Genomic DNA, 13,137 nt, shown 5'->3' with positions numbered 1-13,137 from the left:
CCCTGGGCAACCTGTTCCAGTGCCTCACCACCCTCATAGTGAAGAACTTCTTCCTTACATCTAATCTAAATCTACCCTCTTTCAGTTTAAAGCCACTATCCCTTGTCCTATCACTACACTCCCTGATGAAGAGTCCCTCTCCAGCTTTCTTGTAGGCCCCCTTTAGGTACTGGAAGGCTGCTGTAAGGTCTCCCCGGAGCCTTCTCTTCTCCAGGCTGAACAACCCCAACTCTCTCAGCCTGTCTTCATGGGAGAGGTGCTCCAGCCCTCTGATCATCTTCGTGGCCCTCCTCTGGACCCACTCGAGCAGGTCCATGTCTGTCTTGTGCTGGGGGGCCCAGAGCTGAACACAGGACTCCAGGTGAGGTCTCATGAGAGCAGAGGAGAAGGGGAGAATCACCTCCCTCGACCTGCTGGCCACACTTCTTTTGATGCAGCCCAGGATGCAACTGGCTTTCTGGGCTGCGAGCACACACTGCCAGCTGATATTCAGTTTTTCATCCACCAGTACCCCCCAAGTCCTCCTCTGCAGGGCTGCTCTCAATCCACTCATGGCCCAGCCTGTATCCATGTTTGGGATTGCCCCAATCCAGGTGCAGGACCTTGCACTTGGCCTTGTTGAACTTCATGAGGTTCGCACGGGCCCACCTCTCAAGCCTGTCAAGGTACTTCAGTGCTTGCACAGAAAAAAATCTGCCACTTTTATTCAAACTGTATTTACTCTGTGGGTTAATGCAAGCTTTCAAATTTCTAAAGCTGTAAATGTATTACCTTTCATATGCTTCCCAAGTAAACATTACAGAAAAGGAACATGGGGAAAAATCAATGTTGTCCAACTGTCCTTTCTGGGAAGTTAAAAACTAACTGATCTATTTGTTCGACGGGATTTTGAAGAGATCAATTGAGTCATAATCTACTGAACACATGATGTAAAGCAGTGTCCCAAACCTAAATAGTCTATAGCAAAATTACAGAAAACTGTTAATGTAATACTCCTAAAACCAGTTTTCATTTAAGGAGATATACAGTCTGAATATTTCCTCTATACTGTGAATAAAATACAACTAATTCTTAAAGCCTTCTCTATTTTTCTAATTGACAGAATGCTTATCTGACATCTTCAACAGGATTTTACTGCACTGGACACAAAAAGGGATATTTCCATGCATCTTTAAAGCTAGATAACAGGTGGCTACAGAATGCTAATGCTTGCAGAAAGATGACTAAGTTTTGATAGTGCTTAAGCACTTTTAAATTTTATTTTCAACTTAACTTTATAGATGATCTAGCACACAGAAAGCAGGGGAGAAGGGAGAAATGTTTTATCTATTTATATTTTTCAACAACAGTCTATAGCAATAACTCACCTCTTCAACACACGATAAATCTCCAGAAAAATGGAATAAAAGACTATGAAAGATCTTTATAAAACCTTCAGACATTAAAGAATTACTGAGGAAGGGGAATAGCCTAAGAATTGCTAGTGACATTAAAATATAGTTAATTATGGAAATTAATGAAAAAATAGAAGGAAAAGCAAAGAAAAATAAATCAAAACATAATTGTATTAAATGAAATATTTTTATTCTGAATCTTCAAAGAGTTAACCACTTATATAATATCTTCTAGAATTTCCAAATTCTGAAAAGTAGGATGATAATTCATGACTGTCTTAAGAGCAATGACTTTTTTATTACACGTATTCTAGCTGGGAACTTGAACGTAATAAAATTACTAATTGTCAACCAAATAATGTCGACCTTCAAAAACAGCTGCAAGGTTCACATTTGACCATAAGTCCCTTTGGTTCATTAAAGCCTTTTGAATGTAACATGTACTACACACAAATAGCTCCGAAGTTGAAGTTGTTTTAATATTTTGACTCACTCAAAAGTGTATGTGTAAAGAAAACCCAAACTTTTTGTTGTCCAAAGAACTACTGGGTAGTAATTAAGGCACCAATCTCCTCTAGATTTTCAATTCCTCTCCCGCATCACATGCTTACTACATTTTCTTCACTGTCTGTATTTACTATTATTTCATTTGCCTCTTTAGGCTAGTTTCCTAAGAAAATGGGTCTTTACTGCACTGTCTACCATGTCTTTCCTTCCCCTCTTGAAAACTCTTCTAGTCCTTGCCAGAAATGTAAAGATCTCAAAGACAAAAATTCTTAAAAGGTTCATAAAATTTAGCACCTGGAGAGAGGAAACCCCAATTACAGCTGTTCTCAAGAGCCCTGAGGAAGGGAGGATGTGTGTATAAATCCATAAACTAACACCTATATGAACCCATTTACTAACACGTACATGAGCCCCTCAAGCAGCCATCGCATGTTCCCCTTTACCCAGACGAAGGGGAGCGTCACGGGTGGCAGTGAGGGGAACGGGCACCAGGATGGGGGAGAAGCTACATGCAGTGGGAAAGAGGCAAAAGAGATGGGAGACACAGTGGGGAAAATGAGTGTTTAGCAACAGCTAGGAAAGAGCCCAGGGTTACATCACACAAGGGAAAGGGGCCTGCGGTTAGTGAAACAAAGCGATGCCGACCTCAAACCACCCTGAAGCCAGGTTTCCACACTTCCAGTGCTCACCGGCCCTCTTCCACCTTCCCCTGTACTTACAATATTGCAAGAGCAAATTTTTAACACCTCAGTGTAAGTCCAAAGCCCTGTGTGATGTTTCTCAAACAATGAATGTGAAGGTGTTTTTTACTTCCCTTCTAAGCACACAGGATATTTGTTGGTGAGCTCATCCAGCTTCCTCTATCACTGCCATCAGAAATGCATTTTAGCAGACAAAGTCCAAGCATATCACAGATCTCAATATCAAAAGATATTAAAGAACAACACAGAAAATCCAGCTAGCTTCCAACCCACAACAATAAAATAAATAAATACATTCTAGTTGTTCTGAGAGCTATAAGCAAAACAAATATTCAGAAATGTTAGCAATAAAGGAGAACAATAAAGCTACAAAGCTGAAAATAATGCACAGAACTATTAAAAAGGGATTCTGTCAGTCAGGTGAGTGAATGATTTATATAAAGAGGCAAATGCAAGTCTAGTTTTAAAATAAAGTTTGAAATTATTCCAAAATCCTTTGATGAAAAGGCACTATAGAAATTTATGGATGAAGAATCCTTTAATCATTATACAGGAACTTTACTCGATTTTCAAATATATATACGTATTTTCTGTCAAACTATTTGTATGCATAAATATTAAGTTATATATATACTAAGCTGTTGGTGTTTTCATAAATAAATTTACATTTATCTTAAATATACACACAAATCAAGAGCTGTAATAAAGATATTGCAGGGGAAAAATACTTTCCTGTTCTTTGATCACTGTTTTTTTCATTTTCTTCTTTACAACTATTCACAGACTAAACATAACTGATGTTAATGCAGGTAACTACACCCAGGTCCAGCATTTGTCACACCTATGAAGAAATGTGACATTCTAAAGAAATGAAGTTCTAAAATTATGTAGCTGCCAGATGCAGAGATTCTGTATCAAGATAATCAAATAATACTAAATATTTTTCAGATAATAAATAACCTAAGCAGTTCAGTCTTAGACCGATTACTATTTTATACAGTGTCAGCATGGACAAAACCAAATTTGATTATATAATCGGTGATTCCGATTACCTGGAATAGCTTCATGGGCTGTCAAAACCACACTTATAATAGGATTTTTAGCTCCTGAAACCTGTTCAGTCTCCTTAGTTGATGCAGTTTTCTCTGTTTTCTGAACTCTGGGCCTCTTTGGAGTTTTTTCTCGTTCATCTTCCTTCCTGTCAAGGTCAACGTCAGAATCATTACCTAAAGAGCAAACATCAAAAAGAATGTAACTATGTACAAAAGAAATGCAGGTAACACAGTCACTAACACTACAAGAAAGAATTAGGAGAAAATTAATGCTACTGTAGAAAGAAAGACATGTTATCAAAACAAGAAATGCTGCATGAGTCCCTAAAGGGGAACTCTTTTCCCCGTATTTAATAAAACTAGTGTGATACTTATCCAAATAGAGAAAAGAGACAAAATAAAGAAAAATTCAAAATTTTTAAAATGGACTCTCAGAAACATTTGTATTTCTAAATTATCTGGACACTACTGTGGATTTCTGTGAAAATTCTACAAACTTTGTAGAATTTCTTATGATTTCACCATTAAGGAGCAAATTATTTTTCTCCTTCCCATATGTAATATTTCTGATGACTTTAGGATTATTTCTCCTAGTACTGGATTCATTATCTATCTTATTTAATGGAAAGTCTTCCAACAGTCTCTCTGGATTAGGCTTTTCCCCCCCCACTGTTATTGTGAATCAATAGCCAGAAACATACTTTTCTTTTTCAGTGTTGATTCAAGAAGAATTAAGGTTCAAAACAGTTCTTCGGTTCAACCTAACTCCTGACATGTAACTCTTGATTTTGAAGGCCTGCACTTCTAAATCATCCCTAACTGTTGTTGTTCAGAATGTCTTCAGCCTCTTAAATTGGATAACTTTTGGACTTGTTAACTAGAAAGCAATGCAATAGCTGTATTTAAAACACTCATCTGAAATAGGAATGAATAATCAGTAATCAGCTAAGTTGTTCCTTGAAGCTATTTCTTCCTTAAAGCCAATGAGGATTTCCTTACTGAAATCCAAAAAAAAAAAAAAAAAAAAGAAAATGCTTACATATAAAGAATTAGCAGCATAAAGAATAAAAACAGAAGGCTGCTAGTTTACACCAACAAAATTTCTTTATATTAGATGAAGTGGTAGAAAATGCAAGCTAGAGAAAACAAACTTGGCAAATTAAGGCATTATGCAAACGTTCCAGAGGTAATGAGCAAGGAAAGCAAAAACTGACGGAAAAAAATTATAAATGAACCCAGTGAATTTCTTTTTTTCTTTTTTTCCCCCTGAATCTAAAGCAGCTGACACAATCTCCAGAATAAGTCATTCAATGTATATTCATAACATGGTGTAGCTGCTCTGCTGAGATAGGGAAACAATATATAAATAAAAACCAGTAACAGCAAAGCTGTAGTGTATCTAGAGTTGTTTATGGCATGCAAACAGCAAAAGCAGTGGAAAGATATGCCTCATGGAAATGGCTGTGTTTTAATTTCAGTAATATTTTGTTAATATTCAGCTGAGATTCAAACAAGTCTGTCTCCCATGGTCTTACCTTAATGGAACAAAGGGTTAAAGAGTGCTGGCTGTTCCTTAAAAAAATGAAGGACACAAGCACAAATTGAAGTAGCATAGTTAGGACTGGTCATGTAACTACCACTTGGATAAACTGCAAGCTCTTTACTAGATACAAAACCAGAAGGAAACAAGGGATGTAGGAATTAGTTTAGATTTCTCAGGCATACTGAGGCAGAAATGTGTATACTGACAACTGGTAATGACTTGATGCTAATCTGTAAATCTGAAATTCATATTTACAATACCTAGAATAAGCAACAACCACATAGCAAACTGAATTCAAACACAGTTAGCAAGCCATCTTTCTATGGAGTCATGTTAGCAATGTTTTTGCCCCAGCTTCCAGTTTCTACATTATAGAAAATTATGCTCTGCCTTGAGAGCCCCCTGCTTTTCAGTGCCTGCTAATGACTTCTTCAATTTCTTTAGATAAATTCCTTGATACATGCCTCTTCTCAACTACCTTCTTCTCTGTAGATGTCTATGATTTTGGAAAATATTGCTGCTTTATAGGTATAAAGGGTCTCATTATGTCCCCATTTAACTCCTTAATATAGTTGCAAATTATTGATTGATATTGAAACCATGTAATTCTAACACGCCACTTCTCTGCAATACTTCAAAGGGATATTTGAACATAAAGAAATATCCCCTTTGACCAGAAACTCCGTGTGCAGTGTTTTCTTTTGTGTGGGGTGTGAACAGGGATGGGAAGAAACAAACACATTTTTCCACATTTCCTTCGCAAAACAGTTTTTGTTAGTTTATTATCAACAATAAAATGAATCGTCACAAATTTCACAGCAGGACCAGGCCACCAACAGAAGAAAGTCTCCTCATAAAGAATCAGAATACACAAAGAATGTAAGCTGCTTATTAAATTGTGTTTCCCTGAGGCTACTTCACATCCTGTTAAACAACAAATACAGAAATTAATTGGGTTAATTACTCTGCTTTTGTTCAGTGGACAGTAAGAGTTAGTGATAGTATTAGGGAAAAAAAAAAAAGATTTGATATACCTGTGGACAAAACTCTTAAGTCATTTTTTGCATTTTTTAGCTAAAAGATATCCAGAACTATAGACTGAAAGGAAAGCTGTGATGAGGACAACAGAATTTTCTCCATTTTGCTTGGGATCACATAATGAATCCCTAGTAGGCATAGGAACAGAATCCAAGCACCCTACTCCTAAATCCTCCTTTCTAACCATTACAAAGTAAGAGTTAGTCAGTTTAATGAGGAAATAAAGTGGTTGAAACCAAATGACAAAACCATTTTATTGCCTTTTCATGTTTTTCACGTTAACCTGTAACTCTATTAACTTTTGAACATTGGAATTCTACTAAAAAATAGAAAAGGAAGAAAAGGACGAACCACAGACTTGAGTTTGTTAGCGATCCACACTAATGAATAACTATTACCACAGCAACAAGCTAACAAATGTTTCATGCTGTTTTTCTCTCCTAATGTGCCTCTACCAGGCAGATCAGTTTGCTAGTTCCTTTAGTTTGACCAAGGGTAAAAGCTGTGGAAAAGAACAGACATGTTACAATAAATATAGTTGACTATGACTCCCTGCTTTCAAAACAGAACTCCAAAAAAGCTATTTAAAAAGATTTTAAAATAACATACAACATTGCAATATAAAAAGATTTCTTTATTAAAATGTTGCTATGTCATATGCATAGAAACCTTGTACATGGATGCTAAGCACTAAATATGAAGATTATGACCATGTGAAAATATTTTCTTAAGAAACCCAACGCTGATAAGTACTTCAAACAAAGGACTGAATCTCAGCTTCCATCTTCTCAATATGAGCTGAGAACATCCAACAACTACCAGGAGAACTATAACCAGTATTGGCAAAGATGCGAGGAAGGTATTGAGTGCCATGCAAATTCTGTTAACACAAAAAAAGCCCACGCATATATATTGGCCAAAAACAGGCAAGCGAGAAAATTCAACTGATTTGCTGATCATACATCTTCAATTAGTGCTGCATATTTGTGTGAACATTCTCAACGCTCACGTGATACATGAAAAAAAAAATTGTCTCCTCTCTATAGAGCAGTCAAGTTCCGATACTTAAATGTTAAAATTTATTCACTAATCTGATGCATGTTGATGGCAGTAGCCCCATTCTTCCCCTTTCTGAGAGGAACAAGCATCTTCCAGAAACGATCCGTTGATAAGGAGTGGGGGCTGCACACATTGCCAATACTTTTTGCCACAAATGTAACTATTTCATAGTCTGTAACCTGCAAGAGACTTAAAAAAAACCCCAAAACCAACACTCCCCATCAAAGCACGAAACCAAAAAAAAAAATCTTAACTCTGACAGCTGCTTTCTTCCTGAACTCTCTCTACACCAAACCCCCCTGAACTAGAAGGTGTGCTTTAGGAAAGGATTAAGAAGGAGACAAAAGCATGTGTTAATAAAAAACAAGAGCTTCAACTTTGACCACAGGGCTCAAACTGCCTTTCCACAATATAGGACCATCCCATCAGTAATTTAGTTGTCTTCCTGGAAAAAATGACTTAAGTATTAGCATTGTGGATTAGAGTGTCAAAATAAGTGTTTTGTCTCTCACAACTAGGACAATTCACCTGCACAATACAACAATTCTTGTTGTATTATAAAGGAACACCCATAAGTGATTTTAAGATGATTTATGAGTAAATGGAGTATATGAAACTTAGAATAGCTAAGCAAAGTTTATCCAAGTGGTAAGGGTCTTTGCTTACTCCTAAACAGATTTATTTAGACAAACTGCCTCGCTTTGCATCTCCCTTGCTAAGCACTCAGCTTAGCACTTTGTCAGCTGGCACTTTGATCCAACAGACGAATGAACTGACCTCCCCTATCTAGCGACAGGCATTTTAAATGCCTGCTTCTGATTGTGCAAGACATACAACACCATGCCTGTGCCTTCTAACACATTTAAGAAATGGTCGTGTCTGTGTTGACAAGTAAAGCTACTGTCGACTCTGAATGAATCACTGCTTTCAGAGTCCTGTCGAACTAGATTGTTCATCTGTCCAATGACTCTATTTGAGTCATTAATTGAAGGTACTGCTCTCTGCATTCATAATTGGATGTACGACATTTTGCAGGCACAGCTACACATCCTTAATTGGCATGTTTTTAAACTACTCTTCATTCAAGTTACTATTTTTTATCCCCTAAAAGATGTTGGTATTTCATAGTAGCAAGAGAGCAGCTTGGAAAAAAAAAAAGGTAAACTGGCCATTCAAAATGAACATATACAATTGCTTCTCCTGCAGAGACTGACATACTACTCACAGAAAGAACTGATTTAAATCAGAACCCAGCTGATGGCAAAACCATTTTAAACTAAGGCCAAAAGTGCCATCTTTAAGAATTATGCAGGCTCCTAATTCAGTAGGAATGAATGGTTCACTCCAGAGAACAGAATCTGTCCACTGCTGTAATCTGTCTTCCACCCAAATCCCATTCTCCAGACATCAAATGTCCTCTCTTGTATCTGCCAGAGATTCAGGTATGCTGCAGTGAGGGAGAGGAATGGTGGTTAAAATAATTACCTGTTGTCTACCTCTCAAAACAAGCGAGCTTAGAGGCAGCTGCTGGGGAACTGATCCAATCCAGCAACAACCAAAATCCCCAAACCCATCTCATCCCAGCGGCAGAGGCTGAAGCAGCTCTTTTTTCTCGCTGGCAGCAGACACAGTGAAGACACATGGCTGTTCAGGAAGAATCTCAAACTCTTCCAGTTTTGTCTTAGGACAAAAAGAATGGATGGCAGTACCACCAGCCAGCCAGATCCAAATCATTAGCCAAAACCATCAATTTGGTTTAACTAAATAAAACCAGAAACAGGTATACACACAGCTTTGCTTAAATCACAGCAACCTCCTTAGGCAAATAAGCCCTCTATTAATAAAATCTATTTACTAAGCATGTACATGGCGGATTTGTAAGCACAATGGACATTTTTTAATTCTGTACTGTACTGGGTTTGCGTGGCAAGGTTTTGGTAGCAGGGGGCTACAGGGGTGGCTTCTGTGAGAAGCTGCTAGAGGTTTCCCCTGTGTCCAATAGAGCCAATGCCAGCTGGCTCCAAGACGGACCCACCGCTGGCCAAGGCCGAGCCCATCAGCAACTGTGGTAGCACCTCTGGGATAACGTATTTAAGAAGGGGGAAAAGTTACTGCACAGCAGAAATTGCAGCTGGAGAGAGGAGTGAGAAGATGTGAGAGAAACAACTCTGCAGACACCAAGGTCAGGGAAGAAGGAGGGGGAGGAGGTGCTCCAGGCGCCGCAGCAGAGATTCCCCTGCAGCCCGTGGGGAAGACCATGGTGAGGCAGGCTGTCCCCCTGCAGCCCATGGAGGTCCACGGTGGAGCAGATATCCACCTGCAGCCCGTGGAGGACCCCACGCCAGAGCAGGTGGATGCCCAAAGGAGGCTCTGACCCCGTGGGAAGCCCACACTGGAGCAGGCTCCTGGCAGGACCTGTGGACCTGTGTGGAGAGGAGCCCACGCTGAAGCAGGTTTGCTGGCAGGACTTGTGACCCCGTGGGGGACCCACGCTGGAGCAGTCTGTTCCTGAAGGACTGCACCCCATGGAAGGGACCACGCTGGAGCAGTTCGTGAAGAACTGTAGCCCATAGGAAGGACTCATGTTGGAGAAGTTTGTGGAGGGCTGACCCCCGTGGGAGGGACCCCACGCTGGAGCAGGGGAAGAGTGTGAGGAGTCCTCCCCCTGAGGAGGAAGGAGTGGCAGAAACAATGTGTGATGAACTGACCGCAACCCCCATTCCCCGTCCCCCTGTGCTGCTCGGGGGGAGGAGGTAGAGAATTCAGGAGTAAAGTCCAGGAAGAAGGGAGGGGCGGGGGGAAGGTGTTTTTAAGATTTGGTTTTTATTTCTCATTATCCTACTCTGATTTGACTGGTAATAAATTAAATTCATTTTCCCCAAGTCGAGTCTGTTTTGCCCGTGACAGTAATCGGTGAATGATCTCTCCCTGCCTTACCTCGACCCACGAGCCTTTCGTTATATTTTCTCTCCCCTGTCCAGCTGAGGAGGGGAGTGATAGAGCGGCTTTGGTGGGCACCTGGCATCCAGCCAGGGTGAACCCACCACATGTGCAAAAAAATAACATACTTTTTTCTTGCTGCTTTAGTGAATGGGCCCACAAGGTGGAAGCAATCATTATGCATCAAAGGATTAAATTAGATGCGCAGAGGATGTCAGTAACCAGCAAGGCTTGGTGACTCCTGAAAGAGTGGGAGAACTATCAATGAGACACTGATCTCTGGGAGGTCAATGTGGATCACTAATCACAGAAGCAAAGAACAGCAGAGGCCTATTACATCCACCAATTATTCCTCTGACCAATACATACTGCAGTTTCAATACAGTTTTATAGTGATTTATTCATTGTAATTTTAAATGTCCAATATGATAAGGATTTCAACACTTCCCTTGTGGCTCTATAAAAGAGAGCAAAACATTTTATTACTTGGAAACCTTTCCTAATATTTCAACTTCAGCTCAAAACATATATTATGTTTCTCTCAACAAAGAATATCACACAGAATATCAATATATATCTTTTCAATATTTATATGTTTAGCATACTTTAGCAATACCTAAAACATTAGTGTGTTATCAACACTATTTTGGTCACAAATCTAAAACACTGCATTATATGAGCTGCTACGAAGAAAATTAACTCCACCCCAGCCAGACCCAGGGCAAAGTTAAAACATACTTGATTATTAATCAGATCTCCATACAGTGCTAAACTTTGCAAGAAATGAAAAACATGAGAAAGTAGTAAAAAAATACTACAGAAAAATCCCGAAAGCATTAGAAAAACAGATAAAAGTAATTTCAAGTTGGAAAGACATGGATAAAAAGGGGGAAAAACAACAACCTGTATGTATTAGGTAAGAGGTCAAAGACTAAGGGAGAAGAACTTGCAGTCAAAGCTCCTGATGATTTTTAGCCGTCTACTCTGAACTACTGTGTCTGAAATGTGAGAGAAGATATTGTAACTCTAGAAGGTTCAAAGACCCTCAGTAAAACTCTCCATCTAGCTCTAAGAACTTCAGCAACAGAGAACTCTCATCAAGTAAGAAGTTTCAGTACCCCTCATATACACCAAAATAAGTGTGATTTCAAGAAGTTGTCTCAGGGATGGTTTACTCTAGAAAATGTTGGTATCAACCACATCTGCTCAAGTAACTGAAATATTTGTTGAACATTATACACACTCAAAAACACACACACAAAATAAATACCTGGTGTAATACTTGCAGTAGTATGTGCTGAGACAGCTACACCACTATCTGTGTATGACACATTTAGATTTCAACACCATTTGATGACAACGAAGCTACGGAAAGATCTCTCAATAATCAGTAACTGGTGACAGAATAACCTGGAATTAAACCAGATTAAGGCACCCACAAGCTACATTTCTAAATTGCCATTATAGACAGAGTTCTAGTTACCACAGTCAATGGGGCCTATGAGCAATTCAGCTAACCCTATGTCGCTCCACAGGCTCCCCTAAAGTACTGACTTGATCTTTGCTGAGTATAATTAAAGGTTAGAAAACCTAGTGCATAAACACATACATGCAGACAGGTGGTAGTTTCGAACAGACTCCCACCTACAGTGACAATAAATGCAAAGCAAAGCACACATAGAAAAAACTTTACTGATAAAACAATGGGCTCTAAATTGACTCTTACAACACAGGAAAGATCTGGCTGTCTTTCTAAATAGTTCCCTGAAAACATTAAATTCAATACTCAGCAGTAGTCAGAAAATCAAACATAATCTGAGGAATTAAGAAATTAATTAAGAAAAAAGTAGAACAGGGGGAAAAAAAAAAATCATGCCATGGTATAAACTAGGGATGCTCTTGTGTCTTGAACACCACTTGTAGTTCTGGTCCTCCATCTCAAAACAGTTATAGCAGGGTTGCTGAGAAGAATAAGACTGATCAGATGCATAAGCAATTTCCATATAGTCTAGTTAGTCTGTTACTTAAGACTCAGACAGGATAAGAATAATCTAAACACAACTACAAAGATTTCTAAATTACGAACTTTATGCAAAAGGTTATACAGAATTATTATTCCCCATTTCCCAGAGTTATAGAGTAAGATGGCACCCAATGAAATGAGCAGCATCGGGTTTAAGAAACAAGCAGAAGTACCACTATTTCACAGACTATGTAATAATGAACTTAAACTCATTAACACAGAACATACTGAAAACTAGAAAACCAGACAGTTTTGTAACCCACTTAGATAAATTAATGAGTTTAACAGCTTTCAGTTGCCAATGATACGGGTGAAACCTCTAGTTCATGGACGCTGTCAACAACTTTGACAACTAGGAATCTTGGTGCATTTGGTTAAGTATTTTTTTTTTTATTTTTAAATTATGAAAAGGTCCTCATGAAATTACATGAACAGATAAAAACACATTTATAATTTCATTCTTTGCTTGCCTTTTCAATTTTAGACTTTTGTTCACATTTAAAGGTTCACCCATCATCCTCAAAACTTTCTCCAGAATGAAAATTGAATCTGATAACAATTCAACTCCAAGAGCTTGAATTTTAAAGAACATGTTTTCTGAGCCAGTAAAGCAACACAAGTATGACAGACAATCCTAGACATAGACCATATTGTTCTTGTCCACTCCTCAGAAAGTTTTGAGCTACTCAATATAATCACATTTTCTTAAAGGATAATAATAAAACACATGCTACCTTCATCTACGTATTCAGAAATTGAAAAGTTGTCCCAAAGCAGTTCATATGGTAAAGCCAGAAGTGAAAAGTTTTCCTGTGATGGGACAGCAATCAGTAGATAGCTGAAGACTGAACTTCCCAGATGTATTCCAAGGAAGAATTAT

The 13,137-nt window shown here is 38.6% G+C and overlaps 1 protein-coding gene across 1 annotated transcript in view; it reads right to left on the bottom strand.

Annotated features, from left to right (window-relative positions):
* The window catches only part of ZFAT (zinc finger and AT-hook domain containing), a 96,299-nt gene that overhangs the window by 61,274 nt on the left and 21,888 nt on the right, over nucleotides 1-13,137 (bottom strand). The window contains exon 4 of the mRNA XM_050892331.1: nucleotides 3,655-3,828. Coding sequence (XP_050748288.1) covers nucleotides 3,655-3,828 — 174 coding nt within the window. The remainder of the gene's footprint in view (nucleotides 1-3,654; nucleotides 3,829-13,137) is intronic.

The sequence above is a fragment of the Gymnogyps californianus genome, chromosome 2 (genome assembly GCF_018139145.2).
Source record: "Gymnogyps californianus isolate 813 chromosome 2, ASM1813914v2, whole genome shotgun sequence".
NCBI classification, from domain to species: Eukaryota; Metazoa; Chordata; class Aves; order Accipitriformes; family Cathartidae; genus Gymnogyps; species Gymnogyps californianus.
Note: the sequence above shows the minus strand (reverse complement) of the source record. Positions and strands in the feature narration are given on the sequence as shown.